General features: G+C 36.1%; 1 protein-coding gene across 2 annotated transcripts in view; it reads right to left on the bottom strand.

Moving 5' to 3' along the window:
• Positions 1-594: 594 nt before the first annotated feature.
• The window catches only part of LOC145693697 (uncharacterized), a 62,701-nt gene continuing 35,485 nt past the window's right edge, over positions 595-27,810 (bottom strand). For both annotated transcript variants that reach the window (XM_081769967.1, XM_081769968.1), the window contains exons 5-7: positions 9,291-9,692; positions 6,050-6,199; positions 595-2,534 (exon numbers count right to left, since the gene is read on the bottom strand). In XM_081769967.1, coding sequence (XP_081626093.1) covers positions 2,353-2,534; positions 6,050-6,199; positions 9,291-9,692 — 734 coding nt within the window. In that variant the 3' untranslated portion in view covers positions 595-2,352. The remainder of the gene's footprint in view (positions 2,535-6,049; positions 6,200-9,290; positions 9,693-27,810) is intronic.

Genomic DNA, 27,810 nt, shown 5'->3' with positions numbered 1-27,810 from the left:
TAACTTCCTTCTTATTATCTTCTAAATCATTTGCGCTGGACGACATAAAAATATCTCACTCAGCATAGATAAAACTCAAGGGGTTATCAGAATTGTTGAAAAATTAGAATTCTTTTACGATTTGCATATAAATAAGGCGTCCGGGCATATGGCATAAAAACTACAGTGCAAAAAACACAAATCAACCTGCTAGGTGGTCACTAAAAAAAAGCGTCAATGCTACATAACCGAATCAAGGCACGGCGAAGCTGGGGTGTCCGAGCGGCAACGACAGGGTGCGTCCGCAGGGAGCAGACGCGTCATCAACTGTGGGTATACGTACGCGAGGGTAGTGAAAACAAGTGGGTTTCGGCAATGATACGAGTTTCAATAGCATTTATCATGGTTTCATACTAGTAGCGCCCCACTTGTAAACATAAAATACAGCTTCTGTACACTGTATAAAAATACACCGTCGAGGAAAAATTATATCTAATGTAGTCATGTTTCCTATACACTATCCGTGATAAAGCGCTTGTAATGATTTTATACTAGTAACCCTACACTTGTAAATCTAAATTACACGTGTATTACTTTGTGTTTAATTCTATCGCCTGCAGAAATTTGTTCTTTATAAATATGACTATTCACGCAAAGTATTGAGTTTTATCTGTAAATCTTCCAAAATCAGGTGTGCCAAAAGTAAACCAGCACCGTAATTTATATTTATAAATAAAACAACGTGGAGGGCATAAGATTTTCACATAGAAAGAAGTCACCTACAGCCACCAAAGTTTCTTCACAGATACATCTTCAACAGATTTAATATTTTTTTTTTTTTTTTTTTTTTCGAGTTTCAACTCAAGAGAGGATTGCGAGGAGTCAAAATTTAAAGTACATGTATGTACAGTGTACCATACTGCCAAACGTTTTTTTCCCCTTGATACAGGTTGCGTAACTTTCCGATGTTGCAATTCTTTCGCATTATCCTTATTCTTCCGGACACTTCTGCTGATATTTAATAACGAAACTTAATTTAGGTAACATTAAATTCAAATATAGGGTGCCCGAGAAGTCCCTTACCGTTTCTAGGAAGGAGCACTTAAATTCAAATCACAGCACAGGAAAATATAAACGAACGAAATTACAGCAGTTCGACATTCCCGCCCTCCATATCTAAGCAGAGTTGCCATCTCTCTGTGATGCACCTGAACACACGCTGCAACATTGCTGGGGTAATTGTACTCATCGATGCTGAAATGTGGCTTCTTTGTATGGGGTCACATCAAGAGTCAAGCGTACAAGTTGAAGATTAGGGATTTGGCGCACCTGCGTGAATGCATTTCAGCATCGGTGCTTACAATTATTCCAGCAATGTTGCAGCGTGTATTCAGATGTACCGCAGATAGATGACAACTCTGCTCAGATACGGAGGACAGTCATGTCAAACTGCTGTGATTTCGTTGATTTATAGTGTCTTCTTTGATATTATAAACATTTTGTTTGAATTCAAGTGCTCCTTCTCAGAAATAGTTAGAGACTTCTTGGCCCCCCTGTACAATCAAAATTCATTCTGAAAAGACTAGACTTAAAGAATAAATCAATGCAATCACATATTTACAATTTCAGTTCACTTCAAAGGAAATAAGAAAATAATTTCCCATAGAAACCAATTGGCTAAAAATCAAAGATGGCATCGTTACTCTACACTTTCAAGTACTAACTAATTACACAGAAATTTCGGCGTTATTGTTTTGATTACCGCGAGAGTTTTTAAATGAACAATCCTAAATGGAAAAGCCACTTAATCCTTACATTGTTATTCCAACTACTGCCTTTGCAGATGAGTGATGATTCAAGATTATTTTAATTGGTAAAGCGGAAAGGGGTTGACAGTACTATTGCGAAAATATCGGTAATCAATATTGAGCAAGGAGGGGACAGGATTCCTCTAGACCATCTACTGAAATCACTGTTGGAAATAACTTAAAATATACGTCTCTAGGTTGGCGAAATGGAAGAATTTAAATCTGCATTTGCATAAGAAGTTTATAAAAATATAGCTCAACAGCACCAGAACATTATAATGAAACAACTTAGTACTCAAACTGCCACTTCTGACAACATCTACTAACAGAAAAGAATAAAACATTTCAGGACATACGATTACAGTTAAAAGCACTACGTGAAACACAATATAAAGCAAAAGAAAAAAAATCCGTTTCAGAATTCTGGCTAAACTGGAAGACGCTGAGCTGAAACAACCTTGTATTTGTTGGGAAGAACTTCACATCTTGTTGCTGCTTCCTAATACCACTGACGGACACAGAAGCTGCCAAATGACGAAAAGCAAATAGACATGGTTGCCAGACTTCACTTGAGACCGAGTTGTTGTCTGTTGGTAACTAACCAGTTGTGATACATTTGCAACATTGTATCTATAGGCTTCACTGACCTCCATTCGTTAATACAAAATATTTTAAACACATCATTCCCGTAACGACCTATTCCATACAGCTCACTAGGATATCTCCATTGTTTTCGTAAATAGTCCTCTGAAATAAATAAATGAACACTATATGTCATTTTAATACAAAATACTACATTGCCAAAGTTATATTTCAAGCTAATTTATTTCTTTATCAATTAATCTGCAATCATCACTGTTACAACCATAATACGAGGGCTATCCAGAAAGTAGCAAACGTTTTGACCTACCGCGGCAGTGGGCGGGGCTAGAGTCGCCATCTTGGTGTCAGAACGTTGCTACACTCAGTACGCGTCCATCTGTGGTAGTGTGAAGACTGACGCTCTTACTGTGCTTTCTGTGACGTGTTACAATGTGCGCTGCAATAGAAAATCCCGCCTTTTGTGAGGTGCGTAGTGTGATTCGGTTTTTGTTGCCAAAAAACCACAAGCCAATTGGAATCCATCGCCAATTGTGTGAAGCGATATAGCATAATGAGTGAAGGTCGAATGAGGTAATGTACTGATTTTAAAAAATGGCCGTTTCAATGTTCACAATAAGGACCACAGTGGTAGGCCTAGCCTTGTGTCTGATGAACAGGTGAGGCAAATCGACGAGAAAATTCGTGCAAATCGTCGACATGGCTTGCTACACCACACTTTGAACTGACGCCGAACTGCATACCGGTGTAACCCAGTGGTTGAAATCGCAGGTAACAGATTTCTACCGCGACGATGTTAATAAAATTGTGCTATCGTATGATAAGTGCCTTAATTTGCATGGCTATTATGTGGGAAAATAGCTTAAGAGTGTACCTTTCAAATGTATATAATACAATTTGGTTTGTTCATTAAGTTACTTTTTTTAAAAAAAATTTCAAGACGTCTGTTTCTTTCTGGACAGCCCTCGCAGTTTGATTGGCTAAAATGGGTCCTATGTATCGATATTGTCTGGCTGTTACTAGATTAACATAACTTCTTGTTGAATAATAATAAAAAGAAAATACATTACTCAGTTCAATTGTTACTTGATACATAAGAAAATAAAAAAAAAAAGCAATCTTGAAATAATTGTCAGTTTTCAATTGAAGGGTAAGGGGAAGAAACAAGGAATGTCCACGTATGTGTTTTTTCCGGTGTTTTGTCCTATTTGTTGGTGACTTTTGGTACTATTTGACTATATATGGCATGCATGCGTAGATGTAGAAATGTCCCTGTAAAAAGGGGCAAAAGATTTAACTAACCCTATTCCTTTTACGCGGTTTTCAATATTAAAACACCGTTTTCTCGAAAATGCAGTTTTGTGACATTCCTTCTTCTTTCCCCTTACCCTTCAGGATCTACAATTAATTCGTAATAATCTAAAACCTGAGAAATATGGCTATTAGAAGGAATGTGAACAGAATATTTTTGGTTATACTGTCTACACAGTTATATCACATTCCTCACATAATTATGATCTTCATTGTTACGGCAGAATGATAGTAAACCACTATTAAATTTTGAATTATTTAAAGTACCTCATACCAACGAAAGTTGGTGGGAACTGCAACACTTCAGTGTTTTTACTTTTTGTTTTGGTTAAAATTCGTTGCTACTAATTAAAATTGATAAAAGAGACTTATACTCGCTACCAGTGGCATATTTACGATTTTGTTTTGGGAGAGGGGCTTTGTTAACTTTTTTTCCCTGGAAATGTGAGAATTCTGGAAGATAATTCATCTATATATTAAAATGCTAGGTTTATATGTTTGTCTCCAATCCTTTCGACAATGAGATCTCGAAAACCACAAGTGCTAGAAACATGCCGTTTTCACTGGTCAGTTCCAAACTTTGTGTAGGTTGTCCAGTTCTAATTGAATATGTAAAAACATGGTCGTTAATTCTTTATTACATTTTTTAAGGGTACACTGGAAGTGTTAATAAAATATCATACCCTGCGAGTTATGCATTTTAATACCACATAGTTGTATACAGGGTTGTATATCTCTCAGGCGTTTGTTTCATGGCCAAATGATATGTGTCTATAAAGAGACAGGTCCAGATGGTGTGAGGAATTTGAAGGGGATTCATGCTCATATGTGAATGATACGTTATGTAGAGGGCGCAGGTTCAGCTAGTTTACTTTAAAATAGTAAATAAAATTTCGGGAGGGCGTTTAAGCCGGAAAGCCCCCTTAAACATGCCACTGCTCGCTACATTACGTAGCATTTCACTAATAACTTAAATTATAATGAAGATACATGACGAAACCTGAACTAGACTTATCTTCAGGTTAAGAAAGTAAACAAAGTTGATATTGGAGTGGTGATGGCGTGGACAAGGTCAGACGGTAGTAATGGTGCTAGTATACGATCAGATGGAAGTAATGGTGCCAGTGTACGGTTATATGGAAGTAAGGGTGCTAGTATATAGTCAGATGAAACTCATGATGCTAATATACGGTCAAATACAATTAATGGTGCTAGCATATCTCGACACAGTCAGTCTGAGGCCACACACTCATTATCACGTTACTTTCACCGAACCTTCACATCTTTGGAAATCAATCTGACAATGAAAGATTACTCGCTGAAAATTTTCAGCAGAATGGAGTGACATGATATATTAACAGTCAGAATGGCTAAAATTAACTAGTTTTTTCAATAACAGACATATTTCGAAGGGACTTTCGGAGTTGCCACAATTGTTATTTATTCATTTTATTTTATTTTTATTTTTTAATTTAATTTTATTTATTTATTTTGAAATATCTGCAATGTCAAATTCATCGAAACAAACGACGATTTATTTGCAAATGGAAATCATGAGTTTATCAAAATCAAGCAAGACTCTCTGTCATATTGGAATTTAATATTATTCTAAAAATTCAGTCCATTTCTGGAAACAGGTTAATCAGAAATGTCCAACATCTAGTCCTTCATGCTCAGTTCCGACTGGATGTAAACGTTGGCTATTTCTTACCATTTTATCTTGTCAGCTACTTTTTCATACGCTAAGTTAAGTCCAGTTCAAACTTCGTTGCGCTATCTTCCTCACTATTCAAATTATGAATAAAATTTCGGGTAAAATAGCGAGTGAGACATCTATTTATTTAAGAAAAACACAACAGGTAATTTTACCCAATTACATTCTGTATACACAAGATGGCACCAATAGTGGTTAGATAATATGTTTCCCAGATGTTGGATTAGTGACCACAATTTTAGTTTTTTCTTCTGGATTGTAGAGGTTGAAGTCAGAATGAGATACCAAGAAAAGTTTAGTGTGTAGAAAAGTTGTTTGTTAAGCGAAACAAATTGAGCGGATAACAGCTAAAGAATTAAAAAAAAAAAAAAAAAGTTTCTGCATATGTATTACAAATTTCAATATTACAAACATGACATAATGTTTTGTAAACAGCTCGTTAATGGCCTCTACTAAGCCCCTTACTGCATTGACTCTAACTCATGTATAAGGTAAACCTTGGTTTAAGGACACGGCATGTCCCAATATAATAATACTGACAGAGAAAACATTTTTTTTTTTTTTTAATAAGAATTTTATACATTCCGCATAATGTCAATTTAAACCTTTGAACTGACAGATATTCCTATTCACTTACCACAAAAACGTTTAATACACCGTGCTCGCTTCCCTTCCTGCCCTAAAGGTTTCATCATAGCTTCAACAGTTGTTGCAGGGATTTGAAGAACCTCCTTGGGCGTTGCACACAGTTTCAGGAATTTCTCTGCAATCATCCTTCCATCTTTGTCTGCCATGAAACAAAATGGCTATCACACTTAAAAGAATTTGTTACATATACACTGGTGGAAACTCATTTAAGAATACCTTAATATGTGTATCTGTAGAACGCATGCTGCTAGTAGTCTGAAAATCATCAGAGAACATGACGACTATCAATGATATTGAATTGCAGTATGTGCCTCCAATATCAGCAATGAGTTCGAGCGTGGCCGTTCCGAAGAATGGCACTCTCGTGGGTCTGAAGCGTCAGTTGTCCATTGGTGGTGAGCATGGTTGGAGTTAGAGGGTTCCCACTACAGACGTGTCGCGAGACGCACTGGGAAGCGTCTGGAGAGAAAGTTTGTTCCGGTTACCGTAAGCGACAGAGCGACGACCACCAGCAAATTCAGAACCACGTAGCTTCTCATGTGAGCGGGGAAGCATTAAAAAATCGTTTTCTAAGCCAGATCTAGATTCCCGTGTTATTCCTGTACGGTTATCTCTGACACCAGTTGACCAATTGGTGTCGGAACAGATTTCAGTGGCCAGGCGCATGAAGGGTTGTGATTGTCAGTAATGAGTCACCTTTGCTTCGGAAATAATTACGATCGTGTGTGTCCGTAGATGTGCAAATGAACAGGAAAATATAGCGTGAGTTCGCACTCACAATACAAAACACACATCTATTATTTTGGTATTGAAGTGGCGAAGGGATTAAGCAACAAACTCCGCTGGACTTTAGTGTTCAGTCGAGGAGCGTGATTAGTGCGTTATGTATTCGGAAGTCCTATATTCCGACTTTATTTAACTACTTTGAGCTACCCAATTTTCAAGCAGGATAACTCGCGTCTCCATACCGCCAAGGCAACCCATAGTGCTCTACTCGATCACGATTGGCGTCAGTCACCGCACTAAGTGCAAAAGGAAGGGTGGAGGGTTTAAAATGGGACATAATATTTACGTGGTATTCATCTTTTACCGTGGTCTCCTAGGTCTCCGAACCTAAGCTATATTGACCACGTATGAGACAAGCCAGGGCGGCGCCTGACGGCCATCCACATTAGCAATGATAATCGCTTAGTTGCTCATTGATATAGAGTAAGTGTGGGATACCATACTTCAGACAAACATTCAGCATTTTTATGACTGTCTATCTGTCCGAACATTTGCTGGTGTGGCCGCTCGAGATAATTGTACATGTCATTAAAAGGTAGTGTGTATTATGTTGTTTGTATAACATGTTCGAGATGTCCACAAGGCGCTATGCTGGGATTACTATTACCTAATACCTCCTTCATCTTGTGTACCAACTTTGAATTCCAACTGGGTGTTCTTAAATGCGCTTCCATCAGTGTCTATCTATCTTTTAATTTTAGCTGTAACAAAATTTCTATTTTAAGAATATTCTTGTACGCGCAACAATAAATTTAAACTTTGCTATGACAGCTAAAGTTTTAAAATTAAAAAAAAAAAGAAAGAAAAAAGTATTCTACACTCACTCTTTCTGAATCTTAATAACTTAAAAATAATGAAGAACATAAAAAATCTACAAGGCGAGACAAATAGTGCCTGCAGAACGCTATTGCATCAATTAATAAATGTTTTCAAGGCATTTCGTCTAGTGTCTAAATTTGGGTGCCCAGCAATTATGACGTAATAAACTGCGCACAAAAGTTTCTGATCTGTAAGAAAAGGTTTAGAATCGATTATTAGTTTATTTAACAGGATTTTCTAGATACTAATAAGATAAGTCCAGTTCAATCTTCGTTACGTTATCTTCATCACTATTCAAATTATGAATAAAGTTTCGTATAAAACTGCGACTGAGACATTCAGTATACCCAAGATGGCACCAATGGCGGTTAGATAATGTTTCCTAGATGTTGGATTAGTGACCACAATTTTAGTTTATTCTCTGGATTACAGAGGTTGATGTCAGAATGAGGCACCAACAAAAGGTAAGTTTAGTGTGTACAAAAGTTGTTTGTTAAGGGAAACAAATTAAGCGGAAAGCAGCTAAAGAAAAACTGTTTCTGCATATTCATTACAAATTTTGATTTTTTTCTATATTTTGATGTTCTTCATTGTCTTTAAGTAATTCAGTAAAACTAAAAGAATGAGCTTAACGAATACCTTTCAAGTTGAAGACTAGCAACACCAACTACTAAATTCAGTTCACTATCTTAGAGAACTTTCCTTTTGTTTTCGCCGCTTGTTTTCATCCCACAGCTTACCTGCCTTCATCAAAGAGGTATGTGTTTCACTTATACCAAAAAATCGAAGACTCATACGAAACTTCTATATGAACCAACAAGTAAATGTTACAATAGGGGAGGAAATGACAGAGGAAAGCGCAATTGGAAAGAGAGTTCAACAGGAATATTGTCTCTTGCCAACATTATTTAATATCTATCTAGAAGAGGAAGGGAAGTTCTATAGAGATGCTGTCTCTTGCCAACATTATTTAATATCTATCTAGAAGAGGAATGGAAGTTCTATAGAGATGCTGTCTCTTGCCAACATTATTTAATATCTATCTAGAAGAGGAACGGAAGTTCTATAGAGATGCTGTCTCTTGCCAACATTATTTAATATCTATCTAGAAGAGGAATGGAAGTTCTATAGAGATGCTGTCTCTTGCCAACATTATTTAATATCTATCTAGAAGAGGAAGGGAAGTCTATAGAGATGCTGTCTCTTGCCAACATTATTTAATATCTATCTAGAAGAGGAAGGGAAGTTCTATAGAGATGCTGTCTCTCGCCTACATTATTTAACATCTATCTAGAAGAGGAAGGGAAGTTCTATAGAGATGCTGTCTCTCGCCTACATTATTTAATATCTATCTAGAAGAGAGAGTGAAAAAACTTCATGATGCGGTGAGTTTTATATAATCGAACTACTATCAATTAGTAGTTAAAGTATCGGTGTAGATACTAAATACTTCGTCAAAGATAAGGTATGAATCCAAGCTGAGTGACTGCCATCACAAGCAGTTAATGAGAGATGCTAGTATTTAATAAGAGGTAGAACTGTACAGCGTAAAGCCAATTAACATAATTACATAGCTAAACGAGTTTTAAAAAAGCTACAATTTGTTTTAATTTTTATCTTCTTACCTGATGTCACGCGGTTCATAATGATGGTAGTAATAAGTATTTTCCATGGATCTCCTTGTAAATCTTCATAAATCAGATTATAAGGCGATCTGACTACGTCCACTTCCGACTTCAGTAGCTCACTCGTTTTCTCTGGAGCGTAAATATTTTTCCCCTTCAGAGGAGATAACACAACTTTGCTTGGTTTGATGATGCCAAGGAAGGATTCCTGGAATTCTGCTGGAGATGCTCTGTTGCTCATCGAGCCGTTTGTATCAACAGAATAACTGGACTGGGTAACCTGAGAATGAGAGGAGTTGCTGTCCTCATACGCCAGATGGAGTGAGCTATTCGATGGACTAGCGTCTGGAGAACTTGGCCCTTCTGACGGTGCAGATTCTTCTTCACTTTCTCCAGCTTCATCTGCAATAAACCACGTCTCATTAACATAAAAAAAAAATCATTTGTTACGGGATTCAGCTTTCAAGTGTAATAAAAGGAAAGGGCAAACATTCTAAAATTTTGAAATTTTGTTTCATTTCCAAATTCTTCAGAAATTTCGTGAAGGATTTTCGAAAGCTGTTATCTCAGTCTGGTATACGAAATTTAATAATTGGGGATAAGATCATAGAAGGTACGTTAACAAGAACTGAAGACTCAAGTTTAGCAATTTTATCTTTAACCTTCTGACCTTAAACTGCGGATATATCCGCATAAAAAGATAAAGCCAAGTGTATATATAGATATTGGGTATTTCTAGATATGAATGTAACATATTTTAGGGTTGTTAGTAACTTATTTTTTGTAGTTATAGATATTTATGTATAGGTAGGTGGAATACACTCACACAATTTCTTTAACTCCTGGATTCTCGAAGGAACCGCTCATGCACTTGTTTTGGCTTACTCGCTTGCAGCCATAGTACATGCCTAATAAACGATTTGCTTTGTAAAGCAATAAAGACAAATGTTTATAATCTCGCATCGACACTAACGTAGTGGACGCGTGTGCCTGGTTCTTGGCCGACAATTCGTCCTTCACTGGTCTTCCAACAGGATTGATCACTGAAACTGTAACAAATGAAACCACAGTCTTCTCCAGTGTGTCTTTTAGCATTTATTTTTTGTTTCGTTAAAAATTAACAAATGGTGAAGTTAAAGCATTTAAAGTAACCAATGTTCTCAGTGACTGTCAAGTCAAAAAGTAATCTGGTATCCTCACAGATGAGTAAGATATTCAGAGTTTCATAATCTAGTGTTCCGTTAATTCTTCACAGGGCGCAGTAGGAGTACTCTCACATTTAGTGAGGTTTTAGTAAATCATCTTTTTTAAATTTACTTTTTACTTATTTATTTATTTAAGGAACATAAGCCTTGATCAACAAGTTAATTGCCTTTTGAGAATACAATCATATCTATTTTTAGATTCTCTCCCTTGAATTAGGATGTTAATTTGATCAATTGGAATATTTTAACATTGTCCCGTAGTAAAATAAAACTGGATTCGTTCCAAGAAAAACAGAACGAGATAATTATTCCATTGCAGATAAAAAGCAAGTAGTTTGTTCTTGTTTTCACTATTCTTTCCACATCAATAACTCTCATTCTTCATCACATCGATACGGTTTTATAGATAAAATTTTCCAGGTTGCCAGCAGCGAAATTACCGAAAATGATGTTATTCTTTGTTAATACCGGTTCAACCTGAAGTGTTTTTGAATTCTTCAATAATTCATAACTTGTGTTCAACTAAGGGCCAAACCAGCTGATGCTACGAGTTTCCTGTTCTGTGTGTTTTTGAAAAAGTATGTCTCATTTTAGACTGACCGAAAAGTGACAACCTTACGAACCAAAAATTCCTTAAAGGAGCATCGTACTCTTGACTTCACTCGCACGATATCCCAAGATGATATGCTATTGATTTGAGTTGATTTTGAGTTTAACTCTCGTTCAGTAGCGAGGCTATATGTCACGTAGACCTGATTAACGTGGAATCCGAATCAAATGAGCTCCCGCCAGAAAACGAACCCGGATCTCCCACGCCAAAGGCGCGTAAGCTAACCGCTAAGTCACGAAGGAGCTCTGATATGGTATTGAGAATACAACCATATCGGTATTATACACGATAAAGCAAAAGTCTTTATAATTTTCAAACGGTTTGAGGAAATGAAACCGTATTTTGATTAGAGATTTGGTCTGCTGCTGGATACACAAAAATAATAATATTTTCTAATCCATCTGAACCCAACATACAAGACGGATAGTAATTATAAATCGTTGTAAAGCAAGGCTCATGTAAAATAAGGCATGGACAAAACGTGTGTATGGTGAATCACTGGGCAATTATGTGATATTCCTTGAATTTCGTGACCCATCACATTGAACCTCTAAACTTTAGGCGTTGATTAATATATCTTCCTTAACCCTAAAAGCTAACATCCGTATAATCCTAATATGAATAATAGCTCCTTTCTAGAAGAGAGCATAAGGTATTGCAGTATTTTGGATATTGATTCTGTTATTATTTCCCAAATACCCTATTGTAACGAAGAGGCAGTATTTTGGGAAATGAAAAGATGTTCCCGCTAATGCTTTCTATAGAACGATGTGGTCTACGTCCGTCTACATAAACATTATTTTTATGTCTAAATTCGTCTTCCTATTTAAATCAGCTGAATTGGAAATTTCACATTGGACGATGTCATCCCTAGTGAGGTCACCGAGGATGAAAACTTGAGGTAGTTACCCTTGGATGGTTCATGTCCTGTGTCATCTATAACTTTTGATTCTATGGCATGACAACGTGATTGTGGGTGTTCCCTAATATCAAAAGTTTTTTTTTTACTTTTTATGGAGAAGAGGAGAAAAGGGGGTGGGCTTTTGTCAAACGGCCTCAGAATTTGTAGAGAGAATGTGTGGACGATTTTTACGGTGTAACAAGTTATCATCCCTGATTTATTGCAGCAACTATCAATTTTCATTTTCCTACAGTCGACGAGAACTATCTTGACAGTGACGTCAACGCTGTCAGTTGCAAGGCTACCAACTTACGCTATTCACAAATAGTGCTTAGATGGCGCACTGAACGCTTCGCACGTCACGTTCGTAACTACAGTTTATAATAATGCTGGTAGCGAACTAGAGAGAATTTAGATAACAATGTATTTGAATAATACTAGCACATATATGTGCATTGTTACGACAAAGAAAGAAAAAATAAGATTAGACCCTATATTATGTCGTCAAACGACAATATCTTTCCTTTCAGAAAGCAGTTTTCTTCCTTTTTTTTTTTAACCTAAATCCAAACTTGCGCAGTATTTGTTGTAATGCCCACTCAGAACCTTTGAAGTCAATGCTTTTCTTAAGTTCGCACAATAATTTATTTAAGGTGGCGACAATGCCTTCAGCATAGAGATTGTGAATTGTTCTACGAACTATTACTTCATCGAAAGAATCTAAATTTGTTTGTCTTTTCTGTGTATTTGGCCTTGCTTTACAGGGTGTTACGACGGGTTGTCCAGACTTCACTCCTTCTCTTTTACAATTCGTCACACGGATCTCTCACTGACACATGTTGCTCGGGAGGTTTCATGAACACTGTCAGATTTATTATTGTTTGCTGCAAGAAAAGTTGTAAACATTAAAAACAATGTCTCCTGCAACACAATGCAACGGCTTACCTTTCTTTAAGGTACTATCACCCATTCTTATACACAAACTTTCGAGAACGAGAATAAAACAAAGGATTGACAACTTTCACCAGTCAGTACAGACTGTACAGCCCTACAGAAAGAAAACACGCGCTTTTCAGTTCATCTCATTTCGCTTTTGTTTTTTAATTTGTTTGTTTTCCTGGAAGTGTTGTTCTTATGTCCTATTGGTAAATGTTATGTATTTTTCGAAGCTACATTCCCTAACCCCCACGCTTTATTTCCGCGACCAGAAAACACGTTCACATATCATCCTCTAACTCAAGGGCCATGATAGGTAAAGACATGGGGGTTTCTTTAAAATAAACTTTGGACTTCCCTTCCCATTTCGTCCACTGCATATTTGTGTCTATCTTCAATAGAACGAAAGTTTGTAGCATGTTGAAATCTGACTGTTGTTAGAACAGAATAAACATAAATGGCTATTATTTAAAATTATTTTCCACATACTTATAATATAAAATTCAAATATAAAATAAACAATATTCTTCATGAAAGTTATATAAATATAAAAGCAAAAAAATGTAGCATTTATGTCTCCTCGAACTCCAGTTATCGTTATACAAAGAGGACAAGTATATTTATCAAAAACGAATCTCCCATTTCGGTTCATTTCCTTTCGCTTTCCTGTTGTAGAGAACGGAGCGTGCTTTTAAGTTGGTATTTGTGTTCGCGCATTTTCTCTTTCCTGGGATTGGACGTTGAATTGAACGAGGCGTCTGCTATAACCAGTGGGATGGCATTTGAGCAAAAGCGAAGTCTACGTCACTGCCAGGATAATTCTCGGGCACTGTAGTTGACTTTAGAATTTTATACGTCACTATAAATAGCGACGTAACAGATGGGTCATGACATATAGGAGCAATAGCTCGTATGAACTCGTTTTCAGGATGTCGATATGTCAATTAAATGTCAATGTATTGCAGATATGCAATTTAAAAGTTAAATATTTCTGAAAGTAATTAAGATAACTTACTGATTTAAAAATTAGTACGCAGGAAATGATTTATTTTTTAACATAACAATATGAAGTTACTCATATGTTACTTTATGGGTGAAAAAAATGAAAAATTTCTGGTATTGCCGAAAGTAATGACAGAAAATCAATAATATCCGTCTACAACGTACAATATGGTACAGTAACTAGGTGTGCAAAATTAAATCAAGAAAGCACTATCAGGAACATATTATATATATATATATATATATATATATATATATATATATATATATATATATATATATATATATATATATATATATATATGTTTGTGTGTGTGTGTGTGTGTGTGTTACATCAAAGAAGAAAGTGATACGCTGAAAATTCGCAATTTTCACCAAATATTACAAGAAATTTCGGAAGATGTCGCCGTCACCTACTTCACCGCATTTGACAGTACGTGTAAACACATGGATGGTTTATCTCCGGATATCACCTCAATGATCCCTGATAAAAGCGAAGGCCTGTTGAACGCCCACTCTTTGCTTATAAACAATGTCCTTAATTCAACCCTACACGTAAAAATGCATTGGTGTTTAGATCAGGTCAACGTGATGGCTAAGGAATATGAAATCCACGATTGATTGGGAATGTGACACTTACTGTATATGATCACATACTAAGGAGAATGGCATGAGGCGGCGTCCTGTCTTGCTAGAATTACATGACAGAAGGATATCTTGGAGCAGTTGTGACGCTTCGTTCTGTAATAGGTGAAGACAGCCGTGACCGATCATATGCTGGGGATGAACACATAAACAAATAGACATCATCTATGGTTCAACTCCAAATGTTTATCAGAAACTATGTGATAAATTGAGAATGGTACGATCATTATTTGAATGAACCCGAAGACAAACACATCAACGGGATGAAAACATTCTAACACTTGTGCAACGTAGTCCACAATCAGCATCAACCGATTATTTCCACTTCTAACAGAATAAAAATAAAAAGTTTAATTAATTTAATATACTGTATGTACTCCCTATAAGATCTATGTCTAATTAAAGCGAAGTCTCCCCAAAACGTTCAATAATCCTCAATAGTTTCGCTGAGGCAAGTGCTTTTTATCCCTTCTATCTCATTACAGTTCGGCGTAGAAATCACCATGGCAATTACACAAGATATGACATTAAGGCTTACATAGTCCATAACTTTAATGTGCATTTAAAGAAAGAAAAAACTGAAAGGTAAACAATTTTCCGGGGTAGTCAGTACGAATAATTTCGGCACATCTACGAAGAACATAGACTACAGAAGTGAAATGAATCATCTGCGGATAAATTACCTTCAACATTTCCTCCAGCCTTCAGCATATAGGGAACTGCTTCACTGAAAAACTGGAACACATTTTCAATATTTGATACTACCAGGTCATAAAATAGACATCACCTTACTGAATATTTAGGCAATTGTCTAATTATTACATTTTCCAATTCTCATACGTTAAAAGAACAAGTTTACTGACTGACATTACACCGATGACGGCATTCATTATCATTCTCATTTCCTTATCTGTACTTTCAGCAACTTGTGAGATCCATATTGACTTTCCTTATATTGCCCAGCGTTTCTTCGTACAGATGTGGTGTGTAGGTTTCTTTAATGTTAATTGGTCTGGTATACTTGTGTGGTATTCTACTCCAGAAACTGTTTCAAACACTAGTTATTCAATTTGTAGAGTACTGTGTCTGCACCTCTAGATCCTTGTTAAATTCATCTCTTCTATCTGGATGCACTTGCACATCAGGCTGAAAATGCTGTTTTTATTTTCTTTTTATATTTCTAGCTTGGTGTTTTGCTCTTGAAAAGTGTTGCTACACTAGAAATGACTGGAAATTTGATACTGTTGTCTGGCAGGCATTACAGAAAATTATTTTTCCATTTGTTGATAGGCTCCCATTCAGAAAATCATTACACGCGATTTTAATTTCACAGACGTTGATTTACGATCTGGTGGCATTTTAACTGTTCTCTTCCAATAACTCCGTCTAAATTGTAGTAAAATTGCAACTACAAACATTATCATTGATTTGAGGGGGAAAAGTAACCTGTGAACGTGTTAAACAATAACAATTAGATTACAACTCCATTTTATTTATTTACTTTAATTTTTTTTATTTATTTATTTATTGCATATTATTGTCTATTTTGTGAATGCCGTCTTTACTGTTATGTCACTCAACAATAACAACAGCCGCCATACTATAAGATGTATTTCGTTTCCTTTTGCTATGAGCTGCTGCTTATCAGAGTTCGAAATTTTAATGAAGAAAACAATATGGATGGTATTCGGCGACAAAGATGAAAGCATCTTTTATGTAACTCCTAAGAACGAGTGCTAGAGCCGAGAATTGAATTGGAATGGATACATATTTTTTTTCTTTTGAACAATTTCAAAGAGATAAAATGTTAAAATATGTTAGATAAACCTGCTAATATATGTAAAATTAGGTAGATTTATCTTGAATATGCAAAAATGTGCATTAAAGGTACAAATATGAACAATCAAGTGTGCCTTCATCACCACAAACATTGTTATTCGTGAAGATATAACAAAATTTCAGTGGTAATTTGTCACACTAAGAATATGTATTTACATATAAATTACACATCTGATTATTATTATTATTATTATTATTATTATTATTATTATTATTATTATTATTACTGAAGATTTCAGAATTGAATGCCGCATCTGAAGTTGAAAAAGGGGTCAGACCAACGAGAACCAAGGAGGGTGCGTCCAGTAAAGAAAAATAAAATGAAATCTTTAAGTTTTACGCCCCACGGTTATGCCGGCTAGACTAAAGGAGACGGTGATAATGAGAAATGAATGAAAAAAGGGAGAAAACGGGAGAACCCCGAGAAAACCTATGCACACGGTGTTCGTCCACCATAAAGCACATTTGGCGCGAGCTGGAATCGAACCAAGGACCCAATGCACAAGAGGCGAACGCACTACCACTAAGCCACCGTGGCCCACATCGAAGTAAAGAAGGTTGGGAACCATTGACTTAACGAGTATTTGGATGAAGCAAAGTGAAATGATTTTGCTACATCCCCCACATTTATTTATATATATATAATATGTAGGTTAAAATCCTGTTGTTTCATTGCTTGTATTCTTCGTGCATTAATGTACTCTAAAGAAACATCGTACGAATATCGTTACGAGTTTGAAGGTTTCTGAGCCTTAACTTAACCACTTGAATGAAGTCATTGATAAATAAATATACCAAAAAAAAAAAAAAAAAAAAATGGTGCTGAGGAGACTATTTGTCGAATTATATTAAAATGGCTTATTATTTTATTCTACGTAGTTACCTTTCAAATCACTACCTCATTGTTGGCAATTCTAACTCCTGATAACAAAGCTATTTCCCTGCAAACTAGCACTCTATTAATATATTGTACAGCACTGTAGTTTTCGTGTTCCTGAATCAGAGAGATACGACGAAGTTTCATCAAGTAATAGAATTCTATGATTCTACTCGTTCATGAGATAGGAAACAACTGAAGTGTACGAAAGTAACAAGAGTTATTTTTAAAATCCATTTGTGAATACAGTTTGAAATTTCGAGGGCCCTTGAGAATGAGTGCGCACGCAGGCTCCCGGTATCTCTTGCGTACAGTAGGACGCTATTTATATTGATAGTATCAGCCTGTACACTCCGTACTTTGAGGTCAAAATATTTAAGAAAATCAAGCGGCCCACCGACTGTGCAATACGGTCAGTCAATAGGTTCCTACCAGCAAGAAACATGACAGCTGCGAATGTTCATAGATAGATATGTGAAGGTGTATATAGCGACAATACACTGACAGTGAAGTGCTAAAATGGGACACGAATCGTGCTCTGGTTGGTTATCTGTTATGATTGTGTATTGACTGGCTATTTGATGTAGAATGTTGAAGTCAAAGTTCACGAAAACAAAAGATTCCGTCAACCTTCCTCCGTGGCAAACGTTTAAAAGTGAAAATTACCATGAATAACTGGCCATTATCACAGGCGGCACAGTTGTGTAAGGAAGGTAGTCAAAAAGGTCGTTGCTCGTTACGATAAATGTTACGAAAAAAAAATGTTTGTATTTTCAAGTTACGTAAACTAACTTTACTTACAAAATAACCCTCACTTTGCATCACATAAGCTACTTTCTCTCTGTAATATTTACCATAAGTAGAAGCTTTCCTTGGTATACACTAAACACAAACAAACTATTTGCTTAACAGAACAATATATTCACATTTAGAAACTACATACTGTGACAGTTTCGCCAGCTAACACTTTGGTTTCATCAGACACTATATCACGTGTATAGTATCTGATGAAGCCAAAGTGTTAATCGACAAAACTGTCACACGTATGTAGTTTCTAAATGTGAATATATTGTTTTGCTCAGCAAATAGTTTGTTAGTGTTAACTTTCTCTCGAGACTGAATATGATACAATGATCTTTCAAAGTTAAGGCTACACTTCGACATTTCTGCAATGACATATCCTTCTCTTATTCTGTAGGTGACCAATGAAGTCCGCATGATTGGTAAAACCCAAACATGAAACAATCATGAATCTTTCACTTCCATCATAAAACACTGAAATTAATTCACAACATAACAGAAATTATGAATGGACGCCCATCCTATGTGGTGGTATCTAGTGTAACCTGTACACATAGAAGCAAGGATCGCATTACAGATGGCCACAGCAATAATGATAATGTGGTGAAGCTGATTCTTAAGAGCCTGCCTTACTAAAAATAATACAAAATTTATCATTTTTCTTTTGCTTCTTTCTCATAAGTGGAAGAAAATAATGAAATGCAACTTACCACAATCATACATAATGTTATTCTAGAACAGAAAATATGAACCTGAAGGATTTTCAGTGTTGCCAGAAAATGAACGCCCCTAAAATGTAACTAAAGGCAGCGAGTAGAGGAACGATCTCAACTGCATTTGGTTATGTATCATGTTGTATTGGTTTCCTGTGAACTATTTTTAAATAACATTATTATTTAGTTTTAATAACTGTATGTTAAAACTATTTAAAAAGTAGTTCACAGGAAACCAATACAATATGATACATAACCAAATGAAGTTGAGTTCGTTTCTCTACTCACTGCCTTAACTTAGATTTTTGGGGGAATTGTTATTCTGGCAACACTGTAATTTCTATGGATGACAATACTGAAACTCCTTCAGGTTCTTATTTTCTGTTGTAAAATAACATTATTTATGATTGTGGTAAGTTGCATTTCATTATCTCATTTCACTTATGAAAAACAAACAAAAAAGAAAATGATAAATTTTGTATTATTTTTTAGTAAGGTAGGCTCTTAAGAACGAATAGATAACCATTCCATTGAAACTATCTTCTGCTTAGGTCAGCAATCTTTTGATTGGCTTGACGCAACTTTCCACTCTTCCCTATTCTGAGCAAGAGTTTTCAATTTCATGCATTTTTTTCTTTACTTTTTGTATTATTATGTCCGAATATTTTAATCGCGGCCTTCCTCTAGTTGTTTTTAATAACGGACTAAATGGCCTTAGATGCCGACAGCCCAGAAATCTAATTCCTAATCCTATTTCCTTCATAGTTATTATAATAAGGTGATTCCCTTATGATTCATAATGTGTCCAATCATTTTATCTCTTCAATATATTCCCTTTTCTTCCTACTATTTTTAATACTCATTTGTATCCATCCATATACGATTCAACATCCTTCTATGTTTGAATTGTCATTGAGAAGTGGAAGAGAAATTGGTTGGGACATTGACTAAGAAGGAACTGAAATATGAGGGACGTGCTAGAGAGTATGGTAGCAGGAAAGAGAGGGAGAGCGCGAAGGAGACTACAATTAATAGACGATATCAAAACAGAAAAATCGTACGTGAAGGCGAAGAGGTTAGCGGAACACCGTGGAGCATGGAAGCTTCTTAGCTGCAGTAACTGACCTGCCAATAACTGCAGAATACCAATGATGATGATGATGATCTTTCTATGGCATCACATTTCAAAGAATAGCCTTCTACGTTTTTCCTTTTCTAGAGTTCATGCCTTATATCCGTAGAACGCCACACTCCATACATACGCTTTCATCAGTTTTTTCTTAACTTTTGTGTCAATGTTTCTGCTTACAAGCTTTTGTGCTTTTTCAAATGCCTTCTCTACCTGCACTGTTTTCAATTTTACATGTTACTACAGTTAAAGTAGATTGGAAACTACGGTTGAGACCTCTAGAATACCATTCACCACAGAAATACGAGTCAGACAAATCATTCCTCTTTCAAAAGAGTACTCGATACGGCATAGTGTAACACATGTTCGCTTACATTGTCAGCTGGATGAAATTTTTGTCGGTATGTAATAATGAATAGATGTTGTATAGTCCTTCCTCTTTCCAGAAATGAAACATCTAGTTAAGACGTTAATGTTATTGCCATGAATATAATTTCTGAATTACGAGAGCAGTTTCAGGTCCAAAGTACTGAGTTCAACAATAATTATCTTTAAGGCCGTATCTAAAGTTTTCAGCCGAACTTTTCTCTGTATATGATAGCGTTGTGAATTACGCCATGGAACACTACATCATATGCAGTTCAAATTTTCTCCAGCAGTTAACCTACCTCAATATTACATGTTTACTTTTATATTTTTAAATTAGCTTTCACAGTTCATTAATATTATTTTTGATACAGAAATCTGGCAGCACTGAAGATAACATAAATATACACGCAGATGCAGGCATTGGCCAATACGAGGCCTTCCTTTTATCCTCATCCAGTCGTGCAATAGGTCATAAAGAAAGGGGGAGGGAGATAAGGTTTGGAAAAGGAAAGGGATGAGAGAGGCAAGACTGATTGCTATCTGAAATCATACATGTTATCTCCATGCAAATATTTGTATTTTGAAAGAGTCTTATCAAACGGGGCGCGCTTTCTCCATTGAGGTCATTTTTTTCAATCATTCATAATCCTCTTTTACTGTTTATTCTAATCTACAAAAATATCTATCAATCTAGAGATTTTTTTTAAAAAACTATAAAACCGAATTGATGTTTATTTCTCCATCCATCAGTTCGATTGATTTAAACCACTTTTGGCAAAAGTTTAGATCTTCGGCCTGAGAAGGTTTTTATACATAGTGACCCATAATTCATGAAAGGATTGCCACATGTAATATTTTTCACGAGAAAATTAACGTGAATATTTCTTGTGATTGACGTAGCAGAAGTACGGGAAAAATGTTCTCACAACCATTTTCCTCTTATTTTGCAGACTACATGAAGTAGACATCCAAAGAGTACGGGATGGAAAAATTCACAATTGTGGAAACGAAACTTATTGAAATATATTTTGAAAGCCAGACGTTTTAAAACAAAGAAAGTATCGCCGCCAGTTTCGTGACAGGGATGCAACTTCTGAATCAATGATTCGTCGTTTGGTTGGACAGTTTAGAATGCATGGTTCGGTTGCTGATTTGCCACGATTGGGGACGCCACGCTCAGCAAGAACACATGCATCAATTGAACGGGTACGGAGGAGTGTCGAAGAAGCACCGAAGGTTTCCACAAGAAGATGGGCTGGCCAAATGAAATTGAATCGAACAACACTGCGCCACATTTTAAAATATGATTTGCACCTGTATTCCTATAAAGTGCAACTGGTGCAACAATTGCAACGAACAGATTATAATCAACGCCACAGATTTGCTACGCGTATTCTGGAGTTGGTTCAGTGGGAACGCAGATTTTCTTGACAATTTCATTATGAGTGACGAAGCACATTTTCACATCCATGGGTACGTTAACAAACAGAATTGAAGGTTTTGGAGTACCCAGAATCCAGGTTGTTCATTAACATCCATCACAACCTCTGAAGTGTACGATATGGTGTGGTATTATGTTCCAGATAACCATTGAGCCTTACTTCTTCGAATATGGCAATGGCAATACAGCGATTGTCAGTAGTGCTCGATACCAGGCGATGCGCTCTGCAGGAGAATATACCAGACGTTTGGTTCCAGCTAGATGGCTCCACAGCACACACAACCAGGGATAGAATAGCACTTCTGCGACCATTTTTCGACATCGAATCATTTTACGAAATGCAAACATTTCTTGGCCATCACGATCGCCAGATTGAAGGCACCAGACTTCTACCTTTAATGCCATCTCAAAGAACGAATATATGCCAATACACCTCAAACAATCCAGAATCCAGCAGTTTAAGAACGTCATTAGCGCGGAAATCCAAGCGATAACTTTGGCACCTTTGGAAGTGTAATGATGAATGTTGTAGCAAGAGCTTATACGTTCGAACTGCATCATTGTAGACATTTACGTGAAATTATTTTTCACATGTAAACGACAAAAATTTCCCACATACAATTTATGTTATACCAGCATTTCAATACATACTGTTAACATACGCGATGAGTTATGGTTTTGAAACCCCTTCGTGACTTATGGACCACCCTGTATAATGGGTTTTGTGCAGTGGAGAAGAGAGGACGCAAAGCATTATCATCAAAATCGGCTCGGTAGCTTTGAACTATTTTCGGTACAAATACCGGCATTTGGCATAGTCAATTATCTTGGAATAGTTGTTCAAAAGACAATATGTCCACCCTTTTTAATTACTACTAACTACCAGATGTTTATTCCCTGTTGCAATACAATGATTCATAATTTTTAACCATTGATCACTTCATTCCTAGTCTCCAGCTATACTTATATGCATTTTGTAACTTGTGTAAATGGGAGATGACATAACCAAAATATTTTTTAAACAATGTATTTGTTCCATCCATACGGATAGTAGAGGAATTTGTTTTTCAAAATATTTAGTAAAAGGAAATCCAACTATCTCTCCGTGATTTTCCACTCTGGGTTCTAGGTTCCATTCCCAGTGAAATTAGAATTAGTTGCTGGATCAGTATTAACCCAGCAACATTAGCTGATTGGGGAACTATCTGGATAAAAATGTAGCAAACTTTTGTTTACAAAGCCAGAAATAATGATGCCGGAGAGGCGATGCGCTGACCATATATTATCCACTTGAACATGTGCCATCTGACTAATCGTAAGCCTTCATAGGTTATAGTGTCCGCGAGTTGAGGTCAATAATGTAGGTTTTCCTCCTATTGGTGTTTTGCGTACGGAATGTTTGTCATTCAGTTGTGTGTTTCCTTTGTAGTTGGAGCACTTAACTTCACATGCATTACGAAGGACAAACTTTATGATATTGATCAAATACAAGCTAAACTTTAAGATACAATCTATACCGATTGTAGATCAATTAATGCTAAATAAAATGCAATAAAATCAACGTACACGTAAATAAGAAATTGATGGAAAAATTAGTTCTCTCAAATGCAGTTTTAAAAAAAAAACCTAGAAAATACATATTCTTTGTTCGGAACACAAAACTGAAATTACGACATCATAAAAGAAAAAGCAACCTCGAACCAGTGGTGGATCCAGATCTTCCTTGAGCGGGAAACGCAATCTGGGACTAAGGATATTTGTCCTACTTGCCTATATATATATTGCTTTGGCCTAGTGCCTGTGCTAAGTTCAACTTGGGATATCAATTTTCAAGTTCTGATGTCATTCTATATTTCATATTTCTACGTAATAATAAATCCATTTTTTAAAAAATATCGTTTATTAACAGACGACTACTTTCCTTGTTGTCTGAAAGGAAACATAATTTAAATATACTTATGCTTAAGTATATGATTGTAGCTTATGATTGTAGCTTTTCAACGTTCCAAAATTGGTATTAAGAAATGGGGTAAAAATAAAGTTGTACTGTCATATGACTTCAGGAGTAAGAGGGGAATACGAGGTATGATCAAAAAATACGGTGAATAATTTTATTAGAAACAGAGTAATAACCTTACTTGGAATTTGATTTAAACTCCTTTAAAGTACTGTCTTTTGCTAGCAATGCCTTTATTCCCAACGTTAAATCCATGACTAAAAGCATTTCTGGAAGGCTTCTTTTGGAAGAGCATTCAGCTGCTTTGTCGTGGCCCTCTCAGTGTCAAGAATGGTGTCAAAACGTCTTTCTTTAAGCACGGTTTTAATTTTGGGGAAGAGACAGAAGTTGTATGGTGTCATATCCGGATTATATTGTGGATGTGGACAAACACAAATATTTTTATCGCCGAAAAACTCCTGTTCGTCATTCAAAGGTCAGGGAACAAATTTCGCACCCTCTCTTCTCGTTTGCAAATCGGCAGTTAAAATGCTTTGCACGGACACACAATACAAGCTAAGTCCTTCTGTAAGGTCTCGAATAGTTATTCGCCTGTTTGAACGAACTTTTTTTTTTTTTTTTTTTTTGCCATTTTTTGCGTTTTCTTTCATTTTTGAGGTTAATGGATGTCCCGAACATTGCTCGTCTTCTACTGACTCATTTCCGCTTTTATAAATCACTCATATCACTTGTAAACAGTCTTCGGAGGTACAGCTTTCGCCATACACCAATTTTAACATTTCATGAGTTTCTTTGGCACTTGTTTGCAGCTTGAAACAGAACTTAAAGTTCACGCGTTGCTTGAAATCTATGATGCGTGATAAACACGGTAAACACAACCTCACTCTAGCGGCGCTGGACGCTGACTGACAAGTCAGAACGTGTTCCAACTTGACGCTGGCCATCTCAAAGGATCAGACTATCGGATAAATCACATCAAATGCTTGTAGCGTCAGGAGTTGCTGCTTTAAAAAGAGTTCACTCGCCGTATTTTTTGATCACATCTTGCATGAACATTTCACACGGATCTTCTTTCTTGTTCCCTCCTAACTTCTGCTCTATAAACAAAAGAAGAACGGAACAAGCATCAAATTGTTCAGTTGCACTGTTTCTTCCAGGCATACATCCTGTGGGTCTTTCGGAGTTGACCAACTTTCCCTACTCTCTGCTGAATATAAGGTAAATTAAACTTCCATTATATGTCAATCTTATGCAGGATACATCCTTTACCAAATAAGTGTCCCAACGAAGCCCCACTCACAGTTTTATTTTGCCCCCTTCCTAATGTAAAATTTTGTAGAAAAAGGCATGTTAAGCTGCATGAAGGAGAATTTTTAACTATATGTCTCAGCTGAAATAGGACCAGGGCTAGTGATGTCAACCGGCTCGGCTTGGCTGGCTCGGTTCAACTGAGCCATCCCCAGGGCCAGAAATTTTGGAAGGAGGTAACTGGAGAAAATTGCATGTTTTTCATAATTTACTGTATTATAACTCCCGTTCTAAAGCTTGATTAAAAACCATTATATAATTCAATTTGAAGTATGTGGCTTTTATTTTTTTAAATATGCATGTCTGACCAGTCTGGGAAGGTTTAAGTCCAATCTGGTAACTCAGATGGCGGGATGCATCATAAAATCCGTCTCGAATAATAATTATTTATATAGATATAGATATTCCAATGAACTCAAGCTTCGTTCTCGAAAGATTTATATCATTTTCCACAAAAAGATGGAAGGATCGTAGGGAATACAAAATATTACCCGCTGTACCACTTGGAGATATAATCTTGTTTGTAGGAACAATAGACTGAAAGCAGATTATTGGTCTAAGACGGACAAAATACTCTTGTCGTCTCGTTTTAGAGATATAAAACAAAAAGCTAATTTTTTCCACTAGGGGAAGGGAACGTCCTTTTCAATCCGCTACTGCCTCAAACAAAATTGCGTGAAACCAAATTAACATTTTATATTTATTATAGGAGTTAAAGTACTACGAGAAATTCAAAACAATTTTGCTCTCGTGTTTACCAAGAGGTAATCTCACTTTTACGAGAAGTTAATAGTGCTTCGAAGAATGATTACGCAAACTCATCTTTTCAAGAAGATTAACAATTTTATTCGCCATTTGTAAAGAAAATCAAAATGGTATACTTCAATTTGGAATATTAATTAATCGCGACCATGTTAATTATCGTTGGTTTAGTAGTCAACTATGACAGGTACAGTAGATTAGATTTGTCAGCTATGATAAAAAAAATTCCGGTTTGCGATCAATCGGTGATTGGTTCTTTCAAAGAATTTCCGTGCCGCTCAACAGCGCTTCAACGTGAAGAAAACGGTGCTTGAGAACATTAAAAGTGAACCTCGGTGACTGAAAATGCATAACATGGTCCGATGAGTTCTTTTTTACGCTATTAACAACAAGAAGCCGTGTTTATGTAAGGTTGACACCCAAAGAAGTTTATGCTCCGAAATGTATCTTCCCTACAGTGAAACATGGCGGCAGTTCTATGATGCTGTGAGCCACAATTTGCTGAGTTTTGTGATTATTAGAGACCGGATGTTAGGCAAAATTCCTATTCTTTAATATTAAAGATATGGCCAAAAATAATGTTTTAAAGTTTATATGGGGAGTTTTAGTTTCAATTTAAGCCAATTTTATTTTGCCTATTTCGCCCATTTCTGCCTAAACAATTGCTATAATGTTGCCTATCCTATCATTTTCTTCAAAATAAGACCTTATTGGGGAAAAATATATGTTTGTATTTCAAGAAAGGATTCTGCCTCCTCCGAGAAATATAAGTAATGTTTGTAGTGATGTCGTAAAACTTTGGATTGCTATCTATACTGATAAAGTGCGTAAAATTTTAGATTGCTGTGTGTAACGATAAGTATGTAAAATTTGGATTATTATGTGTAGTGTTAAAGTGTGTAGAGAATGTATTTACCACATATACATGGAATATATATATACAGTGGCGGATCCAGGATATGATCAAGGGAGGAGCTAAACCATAGTTTGCCGCTTTATCCAGTGTAAAACAAGATTGAAGTCCATTTTACCCAGTGTATACCTGAGGGTCAAGGGGGGGGGCTATAGCCCCCCTTGAATCCGCCCTTGTATGTATATATATATATAGTAAAAGAAGATATTAAGAAATAGGTATGTTTCTATATTCTTTGAACATTATCTATGACTTGAATTGATTTTTTAATGGTATTGAGTATTTATCTTCATTATTTTCAGTTAGATTTTAGTACCTATTTTACTGCCTATTTTCTAAATTTTAAGTGCCTATTTTCCAGGTTTTAAATGTCTAAACATTCGGTCTCTAGTGATTATATTCGCAGAGCGCATTACTTCCAGTAATTATATGAACGTTTTAGATTAACACAAGCAATTTCCTTCCACTTTCACATTTCGTCAACTGTTATTATTGATCTCTACTAGCCTGTAAGGCATAATAAAACGTAAGGCATTTCTATTCATTTTATATTCGGATACTGCCCAACTTACCTGGTAACATGTAATACAGGTAATGTCAATACTAATCGGTAGAAAGGTGACAAAAGTTTTTTTTTTTTTTTTTTTTCTATGTAATTCACTGTTGGGATGTCCGGAATACAAATCACCGCTCGTGAGGAATTTGAAAGCTCAAAGAAGGTGTCCCGAGGGCCAAGGTCTCTTGCTATGATCATGCTATCAACCTCCCCTCTTGAGCCGCAGTGGTTGAGTGGTAGGGCGTTCACCTCTGGTGCATGGAGTCCTTGCTTCGATCCCAGTTCGCGCCAAGTGAGCTTTGTGGTGGACAAACACCGTATGCATGAGTTTTTTTGGGGTTCTCTCTTTTCTTTCAACTTTCTTCAGTCCACCGTTTAATTCATTTATCATCATCACCGTCTCCTTTAGCCTACATGCCATAACCATTAGATATATTGTACCAATGCTTTTATGATTTGTAGAAAATAATCATCGTTGCAATTAAATAGGATGATCGAAATGTTAGTTGATAGATTGTAAATCTATTTATGGTGTGGTGGGAGGTAAATCTAAAAG

Source organism: Thermobia domestica, chromosome 8 (assembly GCF_964235325.1).
Source record: "Thermobia domestica chromosome 8, izTheDome1.hap1.1, whole genome shotgun sequence".
NCBI classification, from domain to species: Eukaryota; Metazoa; Arthropoda; class Insecta; order Zygentoma; family Lepismatidae; genus Thermobia; species Thermobia domestica.
This window is presented reverse-complemented; position numbering and strand designations above follow the sequence as displayed.